Below are 13,890 nucleotides of genomic sequence, written 5' to 3'. Positions count from 1 at the left end.
GGGGGGTTTGAACACATCATAATTAAGGTGTCTAGATGTTTTTATTTTCCTGCTAAAACATACATGTTCACATGTGCACTGGGACACAGTTTCCTGTTGTTGAATGCCTCAAATTAAAGGATAATTCCAGTTTATTACGATTCTGGTGTTATTTTTGCAGGCAATTGTTTCTAAGGGTTATAAAAACACTGCACTCACCAAAGTAATTAGTGAAAGCAGGGAACACGACATCACTGTAAAACGTCTTGCTGGGCGAGAAGCATGAGCGGTCAGAATATCAGTCAACAGGTTTTTCCACATTACATAAACTTTATTCGGAGGCTAAATCAGAAAGCACACCCGTAATGTCTGTAATAATCCCCACTGCAAAGGAAGACTATGTGCACACAACCAGGGTTGGGAGGGTTACTTTCAAAATGTAATCCGGTACAATTACTAATTACTTGTTTAAAAATGTAATCCAAGTAACACAAAATAAAAGTATTGTAATCTGATTACTTTTAGTTACTTTTGGATTACTTCAAATAGGCAAACGAAGACAAGAGTGTATCAAAGATGCCTTTTCTGCAATTTTTACATAAACATAGAATAACAAAATCTCCCGTTCACAAAATCCATGTTTAAATATTTTTATGAGATGCTTTGCACTATGTCACCACTATGGCAGTATCTGGCCCATTAATGACGAAAAACGTTGTTTTGTAGGTATTCTTTAATATATTTAAAAGTTTGTCATTTGGAAAACCATTTTAAAATGACTCACTTGTATTGCACAAAAAATGAAGCATGTTTCTGGAACTGGGCCCACTGATTACTGTACAAAAACACAACTTTTTTCACTGATCTTTTTCACAGGATCATACTTGATGGAGAAATATTAGAAATATGGAGAAAATATATTCTAGTTTACTCTCTGATGTCCGCGTGAATCACTCTGTGATTCACAGTTTCCTGATGGACAGTTAGCTTTATGTGTTGCTGAAGTTAGTTAACAGCTAACTTAACTAGCTGCAGTTATTAGCTCAGTTAGTTGTGCAATCACTGGTCAAATTAGCTCTCTCTGCCCGTACTGGGAGCTCAGAGCACCAGGGGAGTGTTATTGTTTACCATAGACTGTATGAAGGTGTTTATACCTTCACCCAAGCACTGGAGGTTTTCAGGCCAGGGGTGGGGGGCCCAGCAGGGAATGATGGAGGGGAACAGTGCCTGAATGGGAACCGTAGCCAGGCGAGCGGGCAACAAAACCGTCCTCAGCAGCCTCACAGTGAACACGGCATGAACAGGACAGAACACAGCCTCAGAGGGAACAGGGAATCCAGTACTGAGATGATTTACACAGAGCTTCTTCATGGATAGCATTACTTTTTGCTAAGCCGCTAACTGTAGCCTATCTGCCTGTATTTGTGGCTAGTTAGCTTGGTCAATTAGCTGTGCTGTTAGCGGTTCTATTGGCTTACTCAGCCCCGGGGACTGTAAGTTATTTCCAGCGGTCATACTGGCCTCTCTCGGTCTCGGAGGCTGTGTTTGGAGCTGGTCCGGCTGCCGTTTTCACTCACTGAGGCTGGAAACAGTCCGCACAGAGTCTGCTCCACGGGGTGGGGCGTTAACACACACTCAGCGCTACTGGCGGCTGTAAACGCCAAGGTCTGCGACACGTCCCTACCTAGCTTTGTGTTTTTACAGAAACACGTATAAGTTACAGAGGCACTCTGTTTTCTGTTTCATGGAAACTTTCTGCTTAAAGTAATCCCTGATTTTTCCAAATGTACCTGTAATCTAATTATGTCTATTTTTTTGTACTGTAACGGAATACAGTTAATTTTTGTTGTATCCTGATTACGTAACGCTGTTACATGAAATCCGTTACTCCCCAACCCTGCACACAACTATAGCATGTATGGTAAATTAATCTAGAAAGTTGTCTGTAATGGATCTTTTCAGCAGACAGTTTGGGCAACACTGTCACCATTCTCTCTTCCAAATAAGTTTGGCTAACCTGGGGTTTGTTTACAACCTGTCTGATCATCTGACTGCATTTCATGCCATGTTGGACTACTATTTTTGCAATAATGCCACATTATTTAGATCTCAGCAATTAGCTTGTTAAGTAGAATGTTATTACGACCAACAGAAGTCTTGGCCAGAACTAGAAAATTAAAACCCACGTTGTAATAAACCAGACTTGTACTTTAAAGGGATGCTGCTGATGTACAGGCCAAAGAGGAAGAGATGTTTCCACAGTGGCAGGAAGTTCTGGAAAACAGAGCTCTACTTGCTCTATACACTGTGCACACTGTATATATCTCACACTGTGACTAAATGGAAAGTATTCCAGGCCACAGTCCACGCCTTCATCCAGTACATCCAAGCATGTGATGAAAGCACAAGCTGACAGTTGCCCCTGTATATATATTCCTCGTCTGCTGCTGTTCTTACTCTTTGAGCCCCAATATAAAGCTTGGCCGAGTAAATCCCAGCAGCCAGTCATGAGTAGTGTCAACGTGGACCTCCAGCAGTTCCCAGTGACCTGGAATCACCTGACAGCACTGGAGGCCTTACCGGCGGGTGGACTCCCGCCGAGCTTCAGTGGAGCAGGCCAAACCAGCTGACAGCCCCCAATCTCAAAATCTTCCACACGCACATTTTCAAGTTCGTTGTAGTGATACGGTTTCTGTGTATCAAAGGTTAACGTGGCAAGAGGCAGATGTCCGAAGACCTTGGTTATAAGGATTTCTATTGAAATTTAAGGTAAAAACTTTAAAAGAAGGCAGATTTCCTTAGATCCTTAAAGATTTACACGTCAGAGATACAAGGAAAGGTTTAGCATATGTTCAGCAATGTTAAAAGTGAACATGGTTACCCCATGTTTGTTCCCCTACGCATACAAGTTTCCTTCTTGTATTCTCAGTTAACACAATCTGCTGTCCACCCACACACACTTTGCAGACCTCAAAGACCATTTCCCTTCTTTTCACACGCAATTCCAGCAGCATCAAAAGCTCTGCATCCCCTCCTCCGAGATAAGACAGACAGCACAGCACAGAGCGTTGTTACATTCACAGCAGGTCCACTCTGTTTCCTCCGCACATTCTCCCAACTCAGACACTGTGCAAACTCAGCCCCCCCCCCCAAAAGCTCACGTTGAGACAACGCACCGACTGTTTGCTTCACAGCGCCGCCACAGCGTCGGCGGCATGCAAAGACACGATCTGTCAGGGCTGAGGGAGGATCAATCACAGCGAGAGCATTTGCCAACCTGACCTGACACGTTGGATCCATGCGCTTTGAACTGTATTGTGGGAGGCAGACGTTTAGCTATGTTTTCATCACTGTTATCACGGCTCCTCCATACAGGTGGTGTAATCCATTGTACATTGTTTGCTGTTAAGCACATAATGAAAGAGAAAAAAAGTGCTGTGTGTTGCGTTTTGGTTTCCTACTTCCCTTGCAGTACTGAAAACCATCGTAATATCAAGTGCGGTTAATCTCTCCTCTCTATAGAAAGATGTTAACAGATTAAACACCACATAATGCGTTAGCTTTTTTCCCTGCAGCAGTTGCTCATACTGACATAAATGCACGCATCAGGATGTATAAAAAACACATTTCAGTCGTTCTGGACCACAAATGTACACAGAGTGGCCAGCCGGGATGCATGAATGTTTGGATGAGAGCAGGGCTGCCATGCATTTATGTATTAGTGTCTGCACTCCTGCTGGGTTAAGAGCCCTGACACGCACGCAATCCCCGTGGCACAAATAGGGCGCCCCGTTCAGAGAGACTCTGGCTACATGTTGGCTCCGACTCCGGACCGGTCATTCCCATCCCTTAATCCTCCTATGGCTGTGTTATGTAACCTTCTGCACCGATCCAAAATCTCACCCCAGCCCCTGATGCGGGACAATGAGCTTACCGAGGCGTTTGATAAGTTATAACATCCAACCCAGCCTGACAGGAAAACAGAGATACTGGCAGGAGAGATGGGATGAAAAATGGTTTTGTCAACTTTAAGGCTGTAAAAATGTCCATGTATATATTTTTAGATTTAAACAAGTGAGCATTTTTACACCTTGCACAACACTAAATTCTCAAAATTTTCATAATTCATTTTTATTATTTTGTAAGAACCTGGAAGTTTGTGTCCCTCCTCCTCATCCTGTAATAATCCCTGTATTAATAACACATGCAACATCATCAAAGTGGTGTTTCCTTAAGACTTCAATGGGCCTTTCTGCAGTTGAACACCAAATACGGAGATGGCATCAAAATCAGCTTCAGCTCCCAGTGTAAACTCTTTCATCTGTTTCAAGCGTCTAAGGGGTGGGGTTCGCACATCTGTGACCGCTCAATCGGTCCCAATGCATTAGGCCAGTCCAATCAATCACAGAGAAGCAGCATCACGGATGCCGAACGGCAGCCTGACCAGCGCCTGTTCCCACTGCCTCACCCACAGCTGGTTCCTGACCTCCTGTCTCCCGCCACGGACCCTGTCTGCACAGGAGGGCAGCGGAAAAAACAGAAGCCACATGTCAGCACATTAACACACACCCAACCGCCCAGCCAGCCTTGCACAATGAACCTTACCTCACCATGGCAGACCATCAATTATTGACGAGGTGAAATATGATGAGGATCTACTGTGAGCACACAAAGAACACACGCCTTTTCATGCCGCCATGTGGCCTTGAAATGTCTTCACCTTATGAAAAAGGGGAACTTCTAAACAACATGTTCGGTTCTTCGTGCTTTCGTGAAGCGAAATCCCCACACTCTGTTCTCAGAAATGTATTTTTTTTTATGGGGACACAAAATGTATGTCATGTCATGTCATTTACTTGCACGTCATTACTATGAAACTGACAAAATCAGGATATTTATGACCATGATGTTTCTTTGACAGTACAGTTTGAAACCAAAGATGTAAACACACCAACAACGTGGGTCTTTTAAACACTCTATTGTAACTTCAACCTTACTCATACTAACTTTTAATGTATGTGTATTGGGCTTTGTTTGGACAAGTGTGCACCACACTGAATAATGCAGTCAAACAAGCTGAGATGATCATGATAAGCAAGATTTAGCCAAAGTCAACAACAAGTTGAATGCTCCAAGTTGTTTATGCTCTCTCTCTGTGATAACATCTAGCCCTCAGTGCTTCTCAGCGCGTCTCAGCTCTAGATATCTTAATTAAAACTGGTGCCACTTTTTTCTTGACAGGAGGGACTGGCATTATTTCAGAGGGCATAATTGTGAAATTGCACAACTTCAAAATGCATCTTCAGACTTCTGAAGGAGCAAAAATCAGATGAGGAATCCTCCGAGACTCCTCCTGAGCTCTGAGGAATGCACTCGCCAAGCGTGGATTACCCCTGCCTGACTGTCTGTCTCCCTAAATGTTTTCTTATTCTGCGTGCACGGTCTGACCTCAATTGTTTCCAAGCCACAGACGCATTCCTGCCCAGACGAAACAAAACACTGCGGACGAGCAGATGTGCTTTAAAAATGGCCGCAGCGGCACCCGCCTGCCCCGTCTGCAGGAAGGGTTTTGCTCACCAGCAAAGGCTCGTGAAGAATGAGGTTGGAGCTAGACGCCAACACACAAGTCTCAAGGCACTCATAAACACATGCATGAACACACATGTACAAACACACCGGCAAGGAAGTGCAGAGACATGCATACACACTCGCACACAATTTTGAATCTTTTATGTCCAAATCATAAAAGAGAGATGACTTCAAACTGAAGAGATGGACTGTTGCTGGACCTGAACGTCCACAGATATGATGGAGAAGGATGTGTTGATATAGAGCAAGCTTCACCCCCCAGCCCCCACGTGTGTGTTGACGTTTTTCCAGGTTGTCTTGCTTGAGTCACACACTCTGAGACATAATAGAGTCTAAGTAAAGCGCCCTTCACACTACACTATAATTACCTCATGATTTATGAGTTTACCTGTGTGCCTGCAGACAGGACAAACAAAGCTTGTTGTTCTGATATGAGTGTCATACTTCTGCCAAGATACGTGTAAACATCTCAGCAGATTTAAGTGCGGATGGATGCTAAAACCTGCGTATGCTTGAAATGAACAAATTTCAACTACGTGTCAAAGAATGGAAGGGAAGAGCTTGAGAAAGCTGCATTCATTTTCATCTCTGCAGACCTAGCCACCTGCTGCGAAAGACTGTCGTATTCCCCGTTACAGAAAGTGAAAAAAATTGTCAGACACAGCCTTCCCCATTAAGAATTCAGAAAGTTGTGGGGGGAGGGTTTTTTTTGACACTGTTGTACAACCTGACAAGCACTTCATAAGAACCATATTGATGCCTTTAATGGGCATCTGATGCACACACCTCTCAAATCTTAACAATATGTAGTGCTGACCTGAGCATTAACATTGGTCGATGCAGTTTCCTGTAAGAAGGTGGGTTGGAAACAGAAGACTGGAACTGGATGGAACATGTTAACATCACACCCCAAATCGACGTTTTAGTTTAGCCTTCTCCACCCTGCCAAGACTCAGGGAGAAAGTCAATACTTGAAGTTTTGTTGTATGTATGTATTTAATAAAACCCAATGCTAATCCTGCAGACACATGCTTTAGGTAAGTCACACGTTTCACCCATTGTTCTGCATTTCACACCGTGGCTGGCCTGGGTCAAAGCAATTGGGGAACAGGGACTCACATTTACTTCTGTACTGTAATACTAGAAGGTTCTGCTGACTCATGGAGACTGTGCAAAGGCTATAGGGTGTTTTACACCGGCTGTCAACACATCGTTTTCAGAGAGGAGAGCAAACAGTAGCCCTTTACAGAGGCAGACAAATGGCTGGATCACATACAATAGAAACAAAGGTACAGTAAATAGGAGCACTCAAACCACGGGTCCGCCATCTCTCCTGCTACCCACCCCAGGGTGCATGTGTCTTTGTCAGCATAGGTTGCTGGGCAGCTGTTGCAGAAGTCCTCTCATTTATGTTATCTATTCATTTTGTTGCATCACTAGATTTCAATTCGACTTATAACTTCCAGTCCCTGAAAGTTGCCCAAATAATTCTACTGTCTGATAGGAGCAAACTGAATATTCCTAAATATTCTTTTTGTTGTCACAGGAATATTGCCGTAGCATCCTGGCTCTGGCACTCTGGCATGTTGGTACTAAAGTAAATAAAAGTTACTGCACTCATTGTAAAGAGTTTCACCAAATGGCTAAAAGAACTTAAACACAACAAGAGAGGTGTTTGGAAAAGAGTTTTACTGCATGAAGGTGAGCTTCTCCAGCAGCCTCTATCCACTTCCTTTCCAGCTGTGCCAACACCTCCAGCGACTGGACGAGGTCCTGCATGTTTCTCCCACTATTATCCAATGATTTACAGCCAAGATAGGGGGAGCTGAATTTTGTTGACATCCCCCGCCCCACACAACCTCAAATACGACACTGACCCCCCTTTCTAACCTCATAAACGGCTTGCTCTGTTGAAAGAATCACCCTGACAAGGAAAGAAATATGAAACAAGGGGGAATGCTCAAAAAGTGGGGTATGACTGCTTTGATGTGGAAACATGTGAGAGGCATGCGACTGTGAAAGTGTGTCAGCAGGAAGGCCATGTCTAGTAAACAAGGACAACACCATATTATCTTATAAACTGTTGGCATGCAGGACTATGACCTAAAAAGCAAATCCAATTTGGGGGTTTATTTTTTCTAGAACTGAAACACTTTTATAAAGGGAAAACGAGCATTTATATTTGCAAACCAAGACATTCAAACTGCCATCATACAAAAAGAAATCATATTATTTTAGCTAATTCTGACTGGAAAACAGGCAGTTCAAAAGCACTAAATGCGAAAAACAGCCCACGAGTCTTCTCACCTTTGTGAACTCACATGGGGCGATTTCATCCATTTAGAAACCACAAAAATGCCCCGGCTCTAATGACATCACTTAACAGTCAGTGAGGGTGTCTGGGCAAAGCTTTGTCTCCAGGCAAAACAGTCAGTGAATGCAATAAGCCATTGATAGTTAGCAAATAAAAGCCTTTTATTGGTTATAAATTCTGTCGGACCATTAAACTTTATGTTTATCCTGAGTGACATTACTCTAACTCGAGCCAACAGGAGACATAGAGAAAAGACATCTGATAGTCCAACTTTTCTGGATTTCCAACTTGTTAACATTCAGTGAAACACAAAGCATGAAACTTCAGCTAGCAATGCGTTCTGGCTATTTGAATCAAAAATGTGCAGCCTGGCAAAATGTCAAAATCCTCTATTAAGCAATTTTGTTTTCTTCACATGCTGTATTTACAAAACCAGGTTCATACCAAGAGAGCTCTGCAGGAGGCTGACTGTTTTTAAAGTTCCCACGTGCTGTTCGTGCGGGAAGATAAACGTAGAGCAGGCTAAGGGGAGGAATGCATTCAAAGCACCCTTAATTGAGCTGGATAGCCTGCAGTCACAGAAGCAGAGCGTCTCAACAAGGCTCGGGCTGGTGAGATCCTGAGATGTGTCTCACACGTATACATCATTAAACTGCCTGCTTTGGCTCGCAGCTCACCGGTACCAATGAACACTGCAGAGACAGTGGGAATTATATGGGAAAGTTGTCTGGAAGGGAGCTCCCCCCCTCCTTCAAAATGAAAGTCCCCTGGCTGTCAATGAAGGGGAAGTGGTCCCATGCTGAGGCCCACTGGGCTGGCCATTGAACAGGGGAACATTCCTCAGTAATTCAGTTTGACCTGAACCCAATATTCTAGCTGAGGGTCACTGAATACAGAGCACCACATACAGGGAAGAGATGAAAGGGGTGGAGGAAAAGTTGGGAAAATCGGATGTAGAGGAGTGAGAGGCAAAGTGACGGACAAGAGTTGGAGAAGTGAAAGGAAATACAAAAGCACACAAGTCAGTACGATCTGCTGGAGTGGTCTTAATTTTTGTTGACTAGGCTAGTATTTAGGGTTGTTTTTGTTAATTATCACTCTAGTAACTGGAACATCAACTGGCATCCAAAAATGTCCCAGTAGAAACACACTTTTTGTTAAAAGTGATGAACTTTTCACACCCACCTCTTTAGAGAGAATTTGCTATAGTCTTCAGAGACTTCAGCCAACTTCTGCCATTCCGCTCAAACAAACAGCGGACGTGTATGTCTTGTGACTTTTAAATCAAAACAGCTTAAATGTAGGACACATGATGTAGTCATGGAACGTGTTGGTCAAACAAGAACACAGCAGCAGGGGGAAAATAATAACGTGGAGAAATGGTTGCACTGCAGCATGGTTGGGATGGAGAGAATTACAGTTTTAATTCTATAAAATCAAATCCCTCCACTTGGCAATCCTCTTACGCAGTAATCCCCAGGTAGGTTTCAGAGTGCAGCAGGCCCAAACTGCCCAGTGCAGCAACACATCTGCCCTGGTGGTGGGCTGATATCACTGGCTGCTGCTCTGCTCCCAATAAAGGCTTAAATGGACACTGGACCAAATGGCAAGCCTTTGGCAATTGCTATTGTACATGCAATCCAAAAACATGAACATTAAAATACATATTTTATAGATGTATGGTCCGGTTGGGTTCACTGGTTTGAGTCTGAAGTCAGAAAACTATAAAGTAGATTACAGATTCAAACTTCTTGCATGAAAACAGTGCATGATGTGATGCATGTAGTGCATTCATGGGATGGAGGAATTCCCCTCACTGACCAAAACACTAGTTCTTAAGAGATGACATGTCACATGCTTATTGATGACACTTGGTGTGTTAGGCCAGGCCATCTTGTGAGAGTGTGACTACTAAAAAGCTGTAGCTGCTTACTCTCTTTATTGCCTATTGTCGCTTCTTGCTCCATCCACTGGTGTTTCCAGTTATAAAGCATCCACTACACAGCAGATGCTATTTTTTGCTCCCATGTTGGGAAGCACCAAAAAAACTCAACTCTGAACAAACAAACAAAAAGATACAGAATGGCATTTCTCTCTGGAACACCAGCAAGAGAGTGATGATACCTCCCATACTCTCCCATGCACTCATTTTCATGTTCCCTTGCTGTTCTGTTTTTAGAGATAACAAACCCAACTAAAAATATAGTGTCCAGAATCCTCCATTCGGCATCCTTGGTGTCTTGGTTGCAAGCATCCTATCCTATTTTTGTGTACTGTAAACATGGCTGACTATGGGACACCCGACCTGCTCTGACTTTGACATTCTTGCCACATTAATAAGGACCAGCAGAGAAGCTGATCATAACAGAGAGCCTATATCTCCATAATCCATATTTTCCACCGCTTAGCTGTTTCCACACCCAGTTCAAAACCAGTCATTTTAGTGTGGGATTAGTGGGCACAGTAGAAAATCTTAATCTGTCTGAGAGAGAGAGAGTATAAAGAAAGAAAAGGAGCAGTGGAGAGAAAAACGTGCATTCCTGCACATACAAATCCCCTGCAATGCTCGATTGTTTTACCACTGCTTAAACAACGGGTATCCTTTTCTTTCTGTTATCAATCAGAATCAAAGTGGTTTACGCAGCGCCCCAGCCCCATACTGTTGCCACTAGCAACAGGACACGCGATTCCCCCTTCTACTGGCTAATCGGGCTCCGTGCAAATCAGACATCATCCCCTGCACATGTATACAGTGCTGCTATATGAAATATGTTCCCTCCTCTGGGGATTATTAGGAAAATTGCAGCTCAAGTAAAGATGGCTGAACCCAGCTGGGGAGGAAGGGATAAAATCATTAAACCTTCTTGAATTAGGGGCTAGCAAAAGCTGAGTGTGCATGTACTCTTCTGACGACAGAGAAGTATGGCACATATGAATAGATACCGCACATCAATCGACAAGACATTAAAACCTTGCAGTTGCAAAAGAAATAACGCAGTTTTGCTATGTCATGTATGCTGATGACTGTCCGCTTCTTACCCGGGTGGAGATGCAGCATCCTGGTGCATTCAGAGGACACACATGGTAATCCACCAGCACGCTCTCCTCCTGCTCTGCAGCTGCGACCCGCTGATACCGTAGACGATAAAGTTTACATCCACAATGCAGCACTGCCGGCTCTACACTGCTGCCTGCCTGCCGCTCTACTTGACTGAGACCAAACTGCCACTCCTCCCCTCCACTCTCCTCACTCCTCTTGTCTATGTCCCCCCAAGCACTCAAAACCCTTCTCTTACTCTTTGTAGCTTCTGTCCTCTACACTCTCTGTCTCTCTCAATCTGGCAACATGCGTTGGCTCTCCCGATGCTGCTTCCCCTCTCCTCTTCCTTCACGCTACATACACTCTGCCTCTGCGCTATGCTTTCTCTCACTAACACACACGCTTGGAGACTCCTCTTCACACACAGCGCTGTGTGCCTCCCTCCCGCCCACCCCGCCTCCAGGCTTTATCTTTCCTCAAAATATTTCTCTTCTCAGTCTGTCTCTGCCTCTATCTGTTTCTCTCTCATTCCGTCTGTCACTGTGTCTCTGGCTCTCTGACTGCGTCCCTCCTCCTCGGGCTTGCAGGACGTTTAACATGTGTTCAGGGAGACGGACGCTCTGCCGCCTCTCTGAAGGTGGCTCTTTCCTCAGGGGAGGAGAAGCGAGGTTGGGGTTTGTGCAGAGGAGGAGGAGTTTTTTTGGGGGGGACAACAGTGTCGAGGGGGGTTTCACTCCCAACAAGGAAACGTGAACAGGCAAGAGGCAGCCGGCTTGTGATATTCCACTAACTGGGTCTTTTAGTTGGAGACTGAGGCAGAAAAGGTGACAAAAAGGACAGCTAGAGATAAGAGGAAGAGCTCAAATGAGCAAAAACAAAGAACAAAAGACTGCAAGTACTTCCACACTAAAGTTCTCAGTAAGCTTAACATGAACAAGATATGATGTGTCATCCAGCCACGCTTAAAGGCAGAAGTGAATACCTGTTTCAAAGGACTACCCTCGAAGGCGATGCAAAAAGCCTGAAGTCATAGAGAGGGGCAAAACGCAAAAGCATTCAAAGTGTTGCACTCTTCTGTTATTATTTGAAGAAAAGTTCAGATCTTTCACCACCTGATCAATCACTGTGGAACGTGGCTATGCTTGTTGGTTTGTCCATTTTGGAAAGGTAATAAAAATAGTCATACACAGCTCCCCTCAATTCCGATGTCAGAAAGTTGTGGTGTTAGGGGATTTTTACACGCTGTTAGACAATATGACGAGGACATTGAAGAATACTAAGGCCGTAATATAAAAATGGATCTTTGTCACTCGGTTTTGGCCCTCCATCCACACTAAGCCAACATAATCAGTATAATTCTGAAAGCACTGGCTGCATATTTTAATCTGGACAAGGGAAACAGAATTTTTGGAAAAGAATGCAGAGAAAGAAAGAGAAGGCACTGACAAAAGACAGATAGGGACAACCGAGGAAGAAATCAAGATCAAGAGAGAGAAAAGGATGAAATCTGAAAGCCAGAGGAAGAAAAAAAAGAGAGAAAGAGAGAGAAGTGCTTGGGTCTGCCTGGGCCGAGTGACGGACCAGGCTCCAGCCCATCTGCCGCAATCACAATCAGTCTCAGCTGAATGGCTGTGACAAACTGCAGCCTGGAGCCCGCAACCACAACCAGTCAGGACGCTTGCAAGGGTGAGGGAGATGAGAAGCGGGGGATGAAGAGGCAGTGGAGGTGGTGGGGGGGAACCCTCTATTGTCTGCTCCCCAATAGGACCAGTGCGAGAGGGGGCGGGCACAGGAGGGGTGAAAGGGGGAATTAAAAGGGTCGTAGTGACAGGAACTCAGTTAAAGAGGGGAAAGAAAGGACGGGGCTGACTTAGAGCTGGGGCCATCGCTGCCACTTTGTCCCACATTCACTGTCACTAATGTCCTAAATGAATAATGACAATAACCATGTCAGAAAATTAGTTTGTGGAGAGTGTGGTGGGGGGGTCATGTTGAGGGAAGGTGGAGCAAGACTGGAGATAAAAATGCAGGGATGAGTTGTCACTCACATGGAGGTAGATTATTTTGTGCTGGGAAATCTGGCATCACCCAACAGCGATCATAAAAAATTGACACATCCTGTCAGGTTCTCGTTGTCAGTTGTCTCGCAAAGCTGGCTGCCACATTCTCATTTGTCATCATAAAACTCAGGAAGATTCATGAAGCCTGATTATTGAGTATATGACCGTAATGTCACGCAGAGGGGTAATTGTGTTTGTCATAAGTGCAGCTGTCTCGTAGGGAAATCTGAATATAGAGCGAGTGTGATTTGATTCTACGAGCAGGTGGTCGCCAATTAGACACCATTGTCCCATTTGGGTAAAAAAGACAAATGGATTGCTGAGTCAGCACTAACACATACATATGCGGTGTAATCAAGAAATATTGAAGGCAGTGTTCCATTCTAATTTCATCAAGAGCAGGGAACTGTGTGAGGGGCAACAAATAGACAGGCGGAGCTCGGCAGCGGTGGCGTTTGGAAAGGACCCATCTCTTTCCTCTAATCAGGAAACAAACCTTGTTTTGTTTGTAGCTTCATTTTTGTCCATTTTTACTACTCAATGAGAATCTAGTGAGTGTGTGTGTGTGTGTGTGTTCATACAGTATGTACACACATTACTGCCCATACATGTAGGGGTGCATGTAGGTTCTCACAACCATAATTATGTAGATGTGTTGCTGTGTCTGTATTTGTAATATTCATGTGCCTGTAAGCGTGTGCATGAATGCGTGTGTGTGTGTGTGTGTGTGTGTGTGTGCTGAGTGATCTGCTGAGCTCATTAAGGCGCTGCTTATTGCTCTGCCAGGGGTGTCAGTGACAGATTCCACTGTTTGGAAACACTCGGCCGCCCACACAGCCAGCCCGGCTCCACCACTGTCACACACACACACACAAACTCAGGTTAGCATTCCACAGGGGGGGGGGGGG

The 13,890-nt window shown here is 44.4% G+C and overlaps 1 protein-coding gene across 7 annotated transcripts in view; it reads right to left on the bottom strand.

Annotated features, from left to right (window-relative positions):
* The window catches only part of LOC123977211 (nck-associated protein 5-like), a 167,797-nt gene that overhangs the window by 70,741 nt on the left and 83,166 nt on the right, over positions 1–13,890 (bottom strand). The window contains exon 1 of one of the 7 annotated variants that reach the window (XM_046059820.1): positions 10,922–11,207. The exons of the other annotated variants lie outside the window; for them this stretch is intronic. Coding sequence (XP_045915776.1) covers positions 10,922–10,950 — 29 coding nt within the window. The 5' untranslated portion in view covers positions 10,951–11,207. Of the gene's footprint in view, positions 1–10,921; positions 11,208–13,890 lie in introns of those variants that run through there. 7 annotated transcript variants of the gene reach the window in all.

Source organism: Micropterus dolomieu, linkage group LG01 (genome assembly GCF_021292245.1).
Source record: "Micropterus dolomieu isolate WLL.071019.BEF.003 ecotype Adirondacks linkage group LG01, ASM2129224v1, whole genome shotgun sequence".
Taxonomy (NCBI): Eukaryota; Metazoa; Chordata; class Actinopteri; order Centrarchiformes; family Centrarchidae; genus Micropterus; species Micropterus dolomieu.
This window is presented reverse-complemented; position numbering and strand designations above follow the sequence as displayed.